We start from the raw sequence: 14,256 nt of genomic DNA, 5'->3' as shown, positions 1-14,256 counted from the left end.
GGTGATATTATATGTGATGAGCTTAGCAAAAGGAAGAGCTACAGAAAAGGTGAGTTAATATGTTGACTGCTGAAATTTTGTTATCGCAGTGCTCGTATATGGAGTATATGTGTATGGCCTTCATATATATATATATGAGGAGATTATCCAGCCACTTTAGACGTATACTAAGAATTATTACATTATTAATTAATTGGAATAGATGCATGTTTTGTTACTCAATCTCCTTGGTGGAGAAATCCTTATGTTTGGCAAAAGCTGGGATATGCTTTGGAGTAAGTGATGCTTCTTATGAGTTGATAATTAGGGCAGATATCATATTGGTTAGTTAAATATGCTGGGAACCTCTATATCACTCGTTGACACAAACAATAAGTTACAAGCTTAACTCTTCGATCAGTACTGGTCAACCTTCCAAATAGTACTATATAAATGTTTTATTCAAGACTCAATTTTGGTGCATAGGTGAGTTTCTCTCATTCTGTTATGATCGATTTCATTTATTCAGTCGGTAGGATATGTACTTTTTCTCAAATAACAAATTCTGGTAATATGCTCAATTTTTTTTTTATAAAATTGGTAAAGATGCTTTCTTCTTAATTAGAGTTGATAACTAGGTCAGATATCATATTAGAATTTAGTTAATTAGTTTTTCTCATTCTATTATTTTGTACTTTTTTGTTAAAGTACAAATTCTGGTAAGATGCTCATTTGAGAATTGTTAAGATGCTATTATTTCGTTACAAGAAAGTTCAAAGTGGAGGGATTGAATTTCCAATGTTAGAGCATCTTTAGCAATGCTAGTCATTTTTGTGTTAGGTTTTAGCAACAATAGCTAAAAAGTCATTTTAACTAGTCACCTTATAAATATGTCTGCATCATTGCTCTCTATTTTAGATAGTTTTGAATTTATATTATTTTTTAAATAAAGATTAAATAGTTTAAATGTATTTATAAATTACATAAAATAACTTAAAATGAATGTTTTAAATTATAGAGAGCCTCATCTCACTCGCTATATTTAGGAGCGAGATAGCTAAAAGTTATAATAGAGAGTCACTTAGAGCATCTTTAGCAGACTCTCTATTTTGGCTCCTTAGCTATTTTGGAGAGCATATTTAGCTTTTTATATATTTTAGCAGCTGCACCAGATGCCTAGTGGCTCTCTATTATAACTTTTAGCTATCTTACTCCTAAATATAGAGAGCGAGATGAAATGAGGCTGCTCTCTATAATTTAAAACATTCTTTTTAAGTTATTTTTTGTAATTTATAAATATATTTAAACTATTTAATCTTTATTTAAAAAATAATGTAAATTTAAAACTAGCTAAAATAGAGAGCACTGATGCAGACGTATTTCGAAAGTGGCTAGCCAAAATGACTTTTTAGCTAGTTTGGCTAAAATTTGACTTTAAAATAGCTAGCATTGCTAAAGATGCTCTAGTCTGGTGCAGCTACTAAAATAGATAAAAAGTTAAACATGCTCTCCAAAATAGTTAAGGAGCCAAAATAGAGAGTCTGCTAAAGATGCTCTTAATTACTAGCTTTATCTTAGTGTGAGACAACCCTAGTAATTAACTCCATCTTTGTTTGATCTTCATTAATACGTCTTGTGGTTACAATAAAGAATTGACAATTCTTAGGTTCACCCCTTGGATGAATGAGAATATTCACCATCTCTTGTGATTAATGCATAATAACTTTATAATTTTCTAATCCAACTATTTATGTTGTAAAACGTAAAACGTAATACAAATATTAGCTTTGTAAAAAATTAATCAAATTGAATACCTTTTAGTTATTCATTTCTATAAAATACATGGATGGTTCATCATAATAGTAGCTAGTAAGTGTTGTTAGAATCATCCATTTGTTTTATTCAATTAGATAATTAAACGATTTCCGAGTCGATTGATTTTTTTACATTGATGATCTTTAAAGGCTAATTTAATATATGTTAATCGACAATGGGGTGAATATACACATTCACCCTAAGGGTGAATCTAGCTAAGAATTGTCCATAAAGAATTCTAACTTTTGGTGGCCAAAGACATTTTAGGACAACCTCGGTAAAACACAATATATTCTCGACTCGCAAGAAAGAATACTTCTTCTCCATTTCATAAATTGTTTTTCATTTAAGAGCAAAAAAAATTTATTTGAACTTTTTGAATTTTTTATCCCCACTTCTCTTTGATGCAAGTGAGATATGAATTGATAATTTCTATAATATTAGTTGGGCCAGGTAAGCAAAAAATCACCGGCTGTTTTAGGGAAACAAGAATTGAGAGAAAATTGTTGTGTGTTCTCATTGATAATAGGGGCCTCTTTATATAGAGGATTACAATGCATAGAATCTGAATTGTACAAGGAAAGGTAATCATACAATGAATGGATATCTCTAAGATATTCTCAGAGATTCTCTCTAATTAAAACCCAATAACCACTAGGTCAAGTAACCTAAAGTTTGGGCCAGACACACAAATAGGGATTTACTTGAACACTCCCCCTTGTGTCGCCCAAACACGGTGCTTCTCTCGTTGGCTCGCTAAAAACTTTGCTGAGTAAGAAAAACCCAGTGGAACAAAAATAACCTTGGTTGAAGGGGAAAAAGAGCACAACACACCCTTCACGTTTCGAGACCATACACATAGACATCTCCCCCTGATGTCTGCATCTCCCCCCCTCCCCCCCCCCCCCCCCCGATGACTACGATCATGGGAATTCGGATAACTTCCGTAAATGATGCTACCAACACTTTTCTCGAAAGTGGAATTTAGGCAATGACTTAGTAAGCAAGTCTGCCACACTGTCCTCAGATTGAACCTAGTTCACTTTGATCTTGAGGAGAGTTTGTCGTTGCTGATTATCCTTGGTGTTGTCGCTTTTGATGTAGTCTTGCTTCATTTGTTCAAAACAAGCAGCATTACCCTAAATGCTCATAGGCTCATCTGTGGTAGACTTCAAACCACAATTTTGCGAACATGCGTAATTATGGATCCAATCCATATACATTCATGATCCACTTCACGAAGAGCAATGATCTCTGCATTGTTCGAAGATATAGCAATTAGGGTATGTTCTGTAGACCTCCAAAATATCATGGTCTTTACCCATGGTGAACACTTAACCAATTTGGGAATGACCTTTGTGTGGGTCAGAGAGATAACCAATATCAGCAAAACCTTCCAAAATGCTTATTGTTTGGGGTGGGGATAGTGGACGCAAGCCAGTGTTGGCGGCATTCCTAGTGTGTGATGGGTCCGAATCCATCGTCTCTCTGTAGGGATAGAACAATCCCATATCATTCATGCATCTCAAGTATCGAAAGATATCTTTTACACCAATCCAATGGCATCGCGTTGACGCAAAGCTATACCTTAGCTAACAAGTTCATTACAAATGAGATGTCCAATCTTGTGCATTGAGCTAAGTACAATAATGCACCTATTGTACTTATGTAGGGCACTTCCGCCTCTAGCACATCTTCGCCATCATCCTTCGGACGAAAAGGGTTATTTTCAGGATCAAGACTACGGACGATCATGGGGGTGCTTGAAGGCTTGACCTTGTCAAAACGCCTAAGCATCTATCAACACGATGCTCAAGTTCCAAAACGAGACATCATCGTGTTCTCCCAAAATCCTTCATCTCAAACTCGGATTTCAAGTGTTTAGCGGTTTCCCTTAACACTTTAAAGGCTTCCAATGAATATCATGTCCAACATGAATCGTGATAGAATCCAAAACTTGTTATGAAAATGCGTGGGCATATCCTTTCCCAATCAAGTAGTCATCTTAGTGAGCGTTTCAACCTTATTGTAAACGCGCTCCGTGGTCTAGAGCCACTTGACTTGGGTAAATGAAGTTCACCATGAACCTTCATGTATATTCCATATCTAGATCCCTATAGAGATACGTAGTGACCACATTCGTAAGCTGCATGTTCAGTTATTCGGAAACTACCAAACTGACAGGGTAGTGGAGTGCAATGACATCCATTACGAGAGAATATGACTCATCGTAGTCGATTCTAGGGCGTTTTGTGAGAAGCCTTACACCATAAGGCGAGATTGTCATCTCTTTTTCTCATCACGCTTTCTAACGAAGACCCATTAGTCAATAGGTTTTATGTTAGGAGGTGTTGGCATCACTGGCTCAAAAACCTTCCCCTTCGTTAGAGAATCTATCTTAACCTGGATCGTATCTTTCCATTTAGGCCAAATTTCTCTACGTTGGCATTCATTCATCAACGAAGAGTGGTTCGATATCATCGGACTCAACAAACTCATGCGCAACGAAATGCGTGACTACATCATCAATTATGATGGAGTTTCTATCCCACGTCTCATGTACACTAGTGTAATTTTCAAAGAGCTCTATATTCTCAGGAATAGGGTTCTAACGTTGAGGCGTCCCCTAACGATAACCATAACCTGAAAGATTCTCATGAGACGAATTTTGAGTCTTGATGATCAAAGGATTGGAATGTGCCAAAGTATCCTTCGAATCCACGAGCCTCCCACGCATCCTAGCTGGGGCCATGACCTATAACGCCAGAGTGCCACTCTCTTTGGCGTTGGCGCCATTCCTACCTCCATGTAGGGTGGCGCTATGTCCTCTCGTAGAGACGTCCTTCCTTGCAGGCATATTTGCAGCAAATGTGTGATCTCGTCACTTTAATGGGGATTGAGATGAGACATAGTGGGGACAGGCCACGACAATTTCTGTCGTTCTTGCTGAACATGTGTGTTCTTATCTCCCCCTAATGACGGAAAGACTGTCTCATCAAAGTGACAACCCGCAAATCTAGCGGTAATGAGATCGCCTTGCAAGGGCATTAAGTGGCGGACGATTATCGGAGTCTCAAATCCAACGTAGTTGCCCATTCGTCTGTAAGGACCTGTCTTAGCGCACTGTGGCAGTGCAATTGGCACATAAAATGGCTCACTCAAATGTGCGTAAGTACGATACTTGTACCCAGTCACTAGCTGTAACGCAGATGTAGATTGAGTGGCGGTGGGACGAATTAGCATAGCTACATGCGATATTGCATCACCCCAAGCGGATGTAAGGAGATTGGTGCGCTTTACCAATATCTAGGCTACCATCGTAGTCGTTTCCGCGAGACCATTTGGGTGTGTACATGGGAATATGATGTCCAACATCAGTCCCATTGCAATAACCATCGAAAGTCTTCGATGTACACTCTCTAGCAATGTCAAATCCAATTGACTGAATAGGATGATCCGGGGAGTGAGCCCGTTGTCATATGATAGTTGCTAAGAGTGTAGCATAAGCAGCATTACAAGTAGACAATGGCACAACACGTGACCAGCGTGTTTGCGTGTCAACCAATATCATAAGATATTTAAACGTCCCCAAGTTGGTTCAACTAGTCCACAGAATCTCCGCGGATTCTATGTAAGAACAGAATGAGTATTTTCATATCCTTTGCATAGGATGGTCTTAGTCCTAATTTCTCTAAGGAACGGGCTTTGTAAATGAGCGAGAGGCTTTAGAAGCAACTAATGAGGATTTTGGTTGGGCCTGGGCGTCTGAAACGCTATTTGAAGCAAGTTGGTGATTGCAGCATCACGTGGGGCGCCATCACCATGATGGACGCCATCACCATGATGGACGCCATCCATGGCGTTTATGGATAGGGACTGTGCCAGCCCTAGGCTGGTGGTGGACTGTGGTGGCGGTCACACTTAGTCCAGGAATCAACTTTTGATTCATGCTTCGTTTCGCTCGAGAGAATTGATATCTGTGTGAAGTCTTTAGTAGACGGACCATCATATCATGACTAGGATGATCTATCATGTCGTGACAAAGCCAATATGTGTCTAAATCCAAGAGATATTCTCTCATAACTTTATTGGATTTAATAGCTCGGATAGTGACATAGGGTCCACTAGAGAGACACATAAACTTCTTTAAGATGTGCCTTGTTCGCAATCGTTAGAGGTATTGCAAAGGAACTCATTTCCGTTCTCCACAATGCGTTTTCACATGAAATCCGTTGGCTATTCATAGGTGCGATTGGTCCTAGGAGCGTAGGGAGTTTCTGTGACAGTAATTAAGGTGCCATTTTGCAAGTGGAACTTGGACTATTCCATGTCATTGAATTAATAATGATGACGCAGCCATCATAGTCACAAAGTCATATGCTCAGAATCAAAATGGAGTCATATGAAAAGAACTTGAAATTTTATTCATAAGCCAACGGAGTACATCATTGTCTCTTAACCATTAGGAGAATCTAATCCAAATGCTAGCTAATGCAAATTACATATTACATCTCTTGGAAAAATAAAGACTTAAATAGAATTGACGATCTATTGATCCTAGCCAGATTTGTAGTCTTCAACCTTTCATTCTAGATCACAGAAGCGTAGGCTATGCCATCTCACTTCTAGGTCAGGAAGCAGGGAGTCACAGACGTTGCCAAATCTTTCTTCAAGTGAGACCCACAGCCTTCTGGGGTCTTCTTCATTCATACACTCGTAGTGGAGCGAATCATCCATATGACGAGTCATTAGGATGACGGCTTTCGCCTTATTTGCCTCTAAGGCTGCTCTATTTGCTTCCAAAGCTTGAGCTTGCTCAACAGTTAACACGTCCTGGCTAGGCTCGAGAATCATATCCAGGATTCCATCGGCCTTGAGATGCTGGCGGACATCACGAACCCACCTGTGATATCCAGAGCCAGTTGTTTCCAATGGAGCAAAGTCCAATTTGTTCAGGTTACTCATCCTGAAAGAGAACAAGAAAAAGGGTTAGTTTCGGAGCGTAAAAGGCTACCACGAAAACATATAAAATTCTTGAACGTAATCGCTTTCAAGAAATTAGAAATTTCTGAGCGTAATTGCTTCTAAGAAATTCAATTCCAAGAGGTATTGGATTAGATCGAAACAATGACGTAAGTGGTCGATCATAAATTCTCAACAACTCTAAGTTTGGAGGACTCTACAAGCTCCAAGCTTGGAGTGAGCACGAACCCCCACAGTTTGTCTTTTTGGTTTCCCCTATGAAGAAGAAAGGGGGGTAGAAGAAGGGAGGATGCAAGTCCCCGAGAAAAATAATAAAAACTTCAAAAACGGGAACTTTTAGAAAAGTTTACCTCTTAGGATTGCAAAACATATTTGGTCCTTGTTGTAGGATTGGAGACGAGCTTCAGTCCTAGTGCAAGCAAGCAGACTTTCCGCGGGGGTAGCGAGGTTGCGGGAGTCGCGGGGTTGCGAGGTCGTTAGGTCGCGGGGTCGCGAAGGTTGCAAGGTTGCGAGGTCGCGAGGGCTCGGCAGGTCTCGGCAGGGGCCTGTACGAGGTTGTTGGCAGATATTGACAGAGGCAAGCACAAGGCAGGGGCCGGTCCGATTTTTCCGACAGCCGGTTCAGGTGGATTCCTGTGGTTCCGCCGTCGGTTCTGGGCTCCTTGAGGCTAGGGCTTTTATATGTGAGGCGGTGGATGCTGGGATTTGAAGGCTACGAAATTAGGGTTTCAGGGTTAGGGCTTCGTGCTGATAACTTGTTTTAGGGAAACGAGAATTGAGAGAAAATTGTTGTGTGTTCTCATTGATAATAGGGGCCTCTTTATATAGAGGATTACAATGCATAGAATCTGAATTGTACAAGGAAAGGTAATCATACAATGAATGGATATCTCTAAGATATTCTCAGAGATTCTCTCTAATTAAAACCCTATTACCACTAGGTCAAGTAACCTAGAGTTTGGGTCAGACACACAAATAGAGATTTACTTGAACACCGGCAAATTTAAAAAAAAAAACACTATAAATAGTAAATTACTATTAGAAGTTGTTACAAGTTGTGATTCTAAATGTATATCACAAAATTATCCATGATTAAACCACAAAACATAACAAAAAGGCTATCCCTTCACAAACAGCACCCACGAATACCAACAGTAAGCATATAATTCAATTGAACTACTATAGACATCCATTAACATGCTTCTTTAATCATTCTTCTTCGGTACAAAATCAAGTTCACAATTCAATCAATTTGAGTCCCAAAACTTAATCATTTACAATTCACCATTCAATCCCCAACGTTTAAATACATCTCTAATGATTTCACGACAAACACAATCGTATCAAATTTGAGTCTGAGTTTCACAGCATTACCTTTGTCATTGTAGACACAGTAACTTTAATGAAAATAAAATTCATTAAATGAATTGGTCAATCCTTCAAATTGTGGCCAATCAAACTTAGCTGGCATGCGAGCCCCACAAACGGTATAAGTAGCTCATGCATTACCAAATCTAAATACTCTCAGAGAGTGACATATGTCGAGATACGTGTAGGTTCGTTAAGTAGATGACGTGGAGATGTCAAATTAGCTCATGCATTACCAAATTTAAATATGCTCAAAGAGTGACACATGTCGAGATACGTTAAGGTTCGTTAAGTAGATGACGTGGAGATGTCAAATTAGTGCTAATTGATATTTACTCTTGATACTTATCTTGATGGGTGAATCAAATTGAATCAGTTGATCTCGATTAAAGTCAAGCATTGAATGCATATATCAATCAGATAGAATTTGATTAATATCGAGCATTAAATAAAATCATAATCGATTGACATATTCCTTAAACAAATATAATTAAATCAGTCAATTAAAACCGATTGATTTAGTTAACACAATTAAGGAATATTTTGATTGATTGTATTTGATTGTCATATTCCTTAAACAAATATAATTAAATTAAGTAATTAAAAAAAATTAATTTAATTATACAATTAATGTTGTGTCATGCATTCCAAATTGAGTGAGGCGCCAAGTCGCCAACACTATAAATACCTCATTTGAAATCAAGTAAAGGAGACTTTAGACAGACATAAGAAATCTCTCAAAAGCTCTTAAGTCTCTATGGCTCATGAAGAATCATGAAGCTGCCAAATAACTGGTTCCTTCACCTCACTAACTTCAAATAAATTAGGGAAATAACCTAGAAGCTCACGTACAAGTCATCAAACTCGTGGCCCAAGTTTGATCAAGGTCAAACATCAACCACTCTTGATCAACTATCACCTTCAAGTCCGATCAAGATCAAACCCTTGATCAAGCGCAGACTTCAAGTCATCAACAAAACAAATCCTCTGTCAAGTTCTTCAATATTGGAGAATCAACAAGCATCAAACACACGTGTCAGCTCGTCTCCTACCAAAGCTGAAAAACGCTCACCACATGACACCACTCATGGCCCCAAATTCGATCAAGATCAAGGCTCTACAGTCTTCGATCAATCGTTGTCTTCAAGCTGTCAATACAGCAAATCCTCTACTAAGTTCTTCATTAAGCTCGCGAAAGATCAACAAACACCAAACACATGTGCCGATTCATTTGCTACTAAAGTTGAAGAACACTCACCACATGACACCACTCGTGGTCGAAATCCTATCTAGGTCAAGCCTCTACGGCTTTTGATCAACCTTGATGATCCACCAAATTCTTCAACTCTGTGAACCAAGCATCATCACCTAATATTAATAAAAACCAGAGAAACTAATACCAAAACCCAAAACTGTAACCATGAACAATGAACATAAGAGGACGGGGTTTCCATATGAGTTTAAGCCCATAATCTTGTAAAGCTTGAAGAGTAGATTAATTTCCTTACCTCATTCGTCGTCGATTGTGGCCAGAGTAGCTAGAGAACTCAAGAAAGCTACTAGAAGCACCGACACTTTCAAACTCGAGAAGAAGCCTCTGCTGCCATGAGACACCATGAAGTGCCCAGACGGTGAAGAATCCCCTAGGAAACCTAGAACCTTTAAATCTTCGATACTTCTTTATGGCTTATCAGTCGGAAAAATTGATACCATAACTGCCTTCGCATCGACGAGACAAAATAAAACGTACCCGTTCAACATCGTGAGATTGCTGGAATACGCAAAACCATCGGGGTTGTCGTCACGGCTAGACGGCTCGTCAATTTTGATTTTCGGGTCAAATAGTCTGGGTTTTCCTAGAGCATTTGATTTGATGTCAAAGTATTTATAGACCTCGATCAACGGCCAGGATGAAGCGGTTATGAAACAAACAACTTAGAGTTCACGGCAATTAATTCCTTTTATTCAAAATGAATTTATTCAAATAAATTTCCCAAGTGCCCCTAACATTTATCGAGATCGAATATTTTAATCTTGAATAATCTAGTTTTAATTCCTTAAACTTTCTTGGGACTCACAGAAACGCACTAGATACTTCATCGGAAGTAGGGCAAATAAAGAAAAGCAGGCCAAAAACCCCCAGTGCCAGAAGAAGCCCATGCCAAACACCATGACCTTCAACCTCATGAGAACCCATCCAGGATCAAAATATCCCAACCGCCGTGAAGGAACCCTAGGGAGAACTTAAAGACAGAACATATTTTTTATATTTGTTCCATTACCTTGATGAGCAACGACTGATTATGTTGAAAAATTTATGACATGCATCCTAATAGCATTACAACTAAACCGTCTAAACATCTTATATAAACCTCGATCAGTGATATAAGTTATATTTAATAAATTGAGGGGTTTGAGTTCAACTTATTATTTATCAGTTATCAGTTATCTTTCAGTCAGTAAGTTTGCCGAGTCTGTAGAAGGATCAGGGATCCAGAATGTTATGTTACCAGTTTTTTACTAAATACTGGAATTATAGGTACATTGACAATATGCTTAACATCTTTGGATCAAAATGATCATCAAGGTTAGCCAGAATTTCCATGACACAAATATTACGTATATTTAACTCGATCAATCAATTAAGCAACATCACAAATGCCACTACAAATTTAGAAGTATGGTTTGAATATTTGATTCCCACTAATTGAAAGGAGGAACCAAGAAAAAATTAAACTCCCGAAAGTTTTTATAATCTACATGCTAAAAAAATTTCAATTTTCCATGGGAAACTGAAGTCTTAGCATGCTCCAAATGACACAATGCCTTTTCAGTTCCACTCATCCCAGAACATGACCCATTGGCTCCTAAAGTGACAGCAAAGTAAAGATAAACAGTGCAGAGGAAAGTCAGGAGAACAAGGGCTGTTAAGAGGAACCGGTGCCTTTGAAGGAGCGTTGACCAGCTACCTAACTCATTCTGTGAAAATTGTTTTCTGAATGATGCTGTCCTTCGGACAGGAGAAGACAAAATGCTGTCGATAACCATGGTGTATATACTGACCTTCCTCAGACAACCTGAAATAAAGCACAAACTTTTGGTCAAAATGGCAGGTGACAAAGCTATCTTTTATCACAAGGAGAAAATGTTGCTAGATTAATTGCTATTGATAATGGAATACAAAGATGACGCACAAAGAGATTGTGTATACGGATAAACACAGAGATAGAAAGTAGAGAATTAAGAAAAACATGACTATACCAGCACAAATGATTATACCAAATTTGCTTCAGTCATGATCAACAACACAGTCATGTTCAGGCTGGAAAAAGGGTGTGGCGAATAAACTATCATTGTAAGTAAAACCATCATCCATTCAAAGGTCGTGAGACACACCAACAAGAAATATCAAACAAATTCTAAAGACAAACTAACTGAATTTGTTAAAACAAAGACCTACTAGACAAAAGGATAGAGAATCAAGCAGATGGCATAGTACCTGACTACCAACAAGTAACATATATAACCAAGGGTGTAAAGATCCTCAGCTCAAATTGAAAATGACAGTAGTACTTAGAACATTAGGCTTCCGGCCAAGTGGCGCTGAAGTCAGTTTTGAAGGTTCGACAATTTTTAATTACAAAATATGCGCATCCTCTAACTTAGATTTACAACCTCTAAGCAAGAGCAAATAAGTTCAATCATCAGTCCAAAGACAAATTTTTCTTAGAATATTTGGGAAAAAGAAATATATCTAGATATCTTTATGTGAACACATATCCAACAATATTGGATAAAACTAATATTGGGTTGATCCAGACCTAGCCCGAGATTATATAGAACTGCAATTTGTGCTAAACAATCCAACCAAAATCAGCTTAGTCTGTACACAAATAAAGCTTGAACCAGAAACTTTGGGTCAAACACATTGGTGTTCTGGCTAACCAAGCTCAATAGGCCAGTACTGGTATAATAAGAACTTTTAGGTGACGGCCAACAGAAAATCATATTTATGAAAGAGATACTCAGGATAGCATCAATACAATACTTGAGCAATTGCCATTATAGGAAAAGTAGTAGGAAATGAAAAAATCAAATTGAAATGAGTGCACACAATGAAATTCCAGTTGCCAGCATCTATTTCTTTAGGTGCATACCATGAAATAATTACAACAAGCACTACCCAAGTGCCTGGCGGAAATATTGAGTTCATAACTTCAAATACCCTCCTCTTACTGTAAATATATCATCTTGAATAAAATAATTCAGAAACTATTGCTACTTCCCAATAGAGTATAGGGTAAACACAGTTAACAGTCTTACAGAACCCAAAGACTGAAAAGAGACTTGCAATACTAAAATAGAACCAAGATAACCTCTCAATTTGCACTTGACTAATTGAACCACCTCATGAAGGCTTGAAGCATTAATAGAGGCCTTTCAAGTTCAACACTTCATGTGTGAGTTTGTTCTTGGAAAGTTTGTCCTCAATCAGTCCTTATTTTCTATAAAATAGGAACCGGAGTTTTAAAAGTGCTCCCTTACCTTCATCCGAAGACCATATTCACAATGAGACAGCCTCCCCAGGAAATGACCAGGATAAAAACGTACAATCTCCAATTTAGTATTTGAAAAGGAGGAAGGGGTTAATCCAATTTAGGATGTTCAACCAAAAATCTATTATTTTCATTCATAATAACATTTTATGTGAATTAGATTCAATTTTGAATCCTATCAATTGTAATGTCATAGTTTTACCGCATGTTGCAGTTGTAAATTACATATATACAATCTTCTAATATTTTTGTTCCCAAGGGTAAAAAAACGCACTACAATGAGAAATACCAAAGCGACACCAGTAAAAATGTCAAAGCTTTCAATTGCTTGGAGCTCAACTTCGTCACATATAAATGACCTACAGACACACACATAGGCACGAGAGAAAAGAAGAAAGAAAGAAAAAATATCAACATTTGTAGAGCATTACCATCCACTAAAAGCACATTATCTCAATCAAACTGAATATGAAACACGCTTCAATGCAAGGGCACAATCAAAACAAGACGCAAAAGTCTTCGCTTGCATTAATGCAGGTAAATATCTAGCAATTTATTATACCGTGAGATCCTCAGACAGATCAATCCGAAAACAATCGAAATGGCAGCATCATCAGTACTCTGAAGGCATTAGAAAAAAATAATAATAAATTCAAACAGCAAAATCTCTCTTTCTTTCTCAGTTTTCTGTAGATCATTAACAATTTAGCTGTCTTTCTCACACAGCTTCAATTCAAATCAAGAACTGAGCTCCTACCTAAGGTTTTCCGATACAAACTAATCCAGATCTCTCTTCTTTCATTTTCCTAACAATGCACTAATAATAATTTCTTCAAGAAAACCCATCCCAATCTCACAGACACAATAAACAATCTCTGAATCAACACCACAAATCCAAATCAGGTCATTCTCATAAAAAAAATTTTAAAAAAAAAAACGATAAATGTGTAAAAATGAAATGAAAAGGAAAAGAAGAAGGCGTAGTTAAGCTCAGATCTGAAGGAAATTGAGAAGGAAAAGAAGTAGGGGAGACTTACGGATGAGGCAAGATCGGGATTGAAAGAGAGAAAGGAATTTGACGCCGATCTATTGCGTTTCTTTTTTACGTGTTGTGTGTGCGTTTGGGCTGGGTTGGACTTTGGAGCTGAGGAATTGCGGGAGTGGCCGTCCACGGTGTTTTGACCACTAATAAAATAAACATGTATAAATCCGTTTGATTGAGGGAGTTTCTCGTCGGTGACTTTTGTACGCGCTCAAATGCCGTTGATGCTCTCTGGGGGCGTTATGCTGGGGCGTATGCCTTGCAACGCTGCGTTTTGGCTTCTCTCTCTTTTTTTGGGAGGAAATGTCAATTTGTGAGTCACTATTTTGAGCCTGACAAAAAGAGGCATAATTCAAGTGATTTGTGTTTGTTAAACTAGACGGGAGAGGAATCAGTGGCGTAATTTAGTCCTAACCTAATTTCTAACTCTCACTTGAGCTAATAGCAAGGACAATAAATGTATTCTATCCCTTTTCCATTTTTCGATTGTTCTTTTTACTCTAGGGGACCTTC

The 14,256-nt window shown here is 38.1% G+C and overlaps 1 protein-coding gene across 1 annotated transcript; it reads right to left on the bottom strand.

The window, feature by feature from the left end:
* Nucleotides 1-10,749: 10,749 nt before the first annotated feature.
* Nucleotides 10,750-14,051, bottom strand: LOC133724963 (uncharacterized). Its single transcript, XM_062151947.1, has 2 exons — nucleotides 13,739-14,051; nucleotides 10,750-11,222 (listed from the first exon to the last, which is right to left on the bottom strand). Exon 2 carries the CDS (start codon nucleotides 11,191-11,193, stop codon nucleotides 10,909-10,911), a length of 285 nt encoding a protein of 94 aa, XP_062007931.1. The 5' UTR covers nucleotides 11,194-11,222; nucleotides 13,739-14,051; the 3' UTR covers nucleotides 10,750-10,908.
* Nucleotides 14,052-14,256: the final 205 nt, after the last annotated feature.

Source organism: Rosa rugosa, chromosome 1 (genome assembly GCF_958449725.1).
Source record: "Rosa rugosa chromosome 1, drRosRugo1.1, whole genome shotgun sequence".
In the NCBI taxonomy this organism is placed as follows: domain Eukaryota; kingdom Viridiplantae; phylum Streptophyta; class Magnoliopsida; order Rosales; family Rosaceae; genus Rosa; species Rosa rugosa.
The sequence above is the reverse complement of the archived record's forward strand: the minus strand, read 5'-3'. Positions and strand labels throughout refer to the sequence as shown.

Excerpts from the sequence above, each read along its gene's own strand:
- LOC133724963 (XM_062151947.1), bottom strand. The coding sequence starts at position 11,193 with ATGGTTATCGACAGCATTTTGTCTTCTCCTGTCCGAAGGACAGCATCA.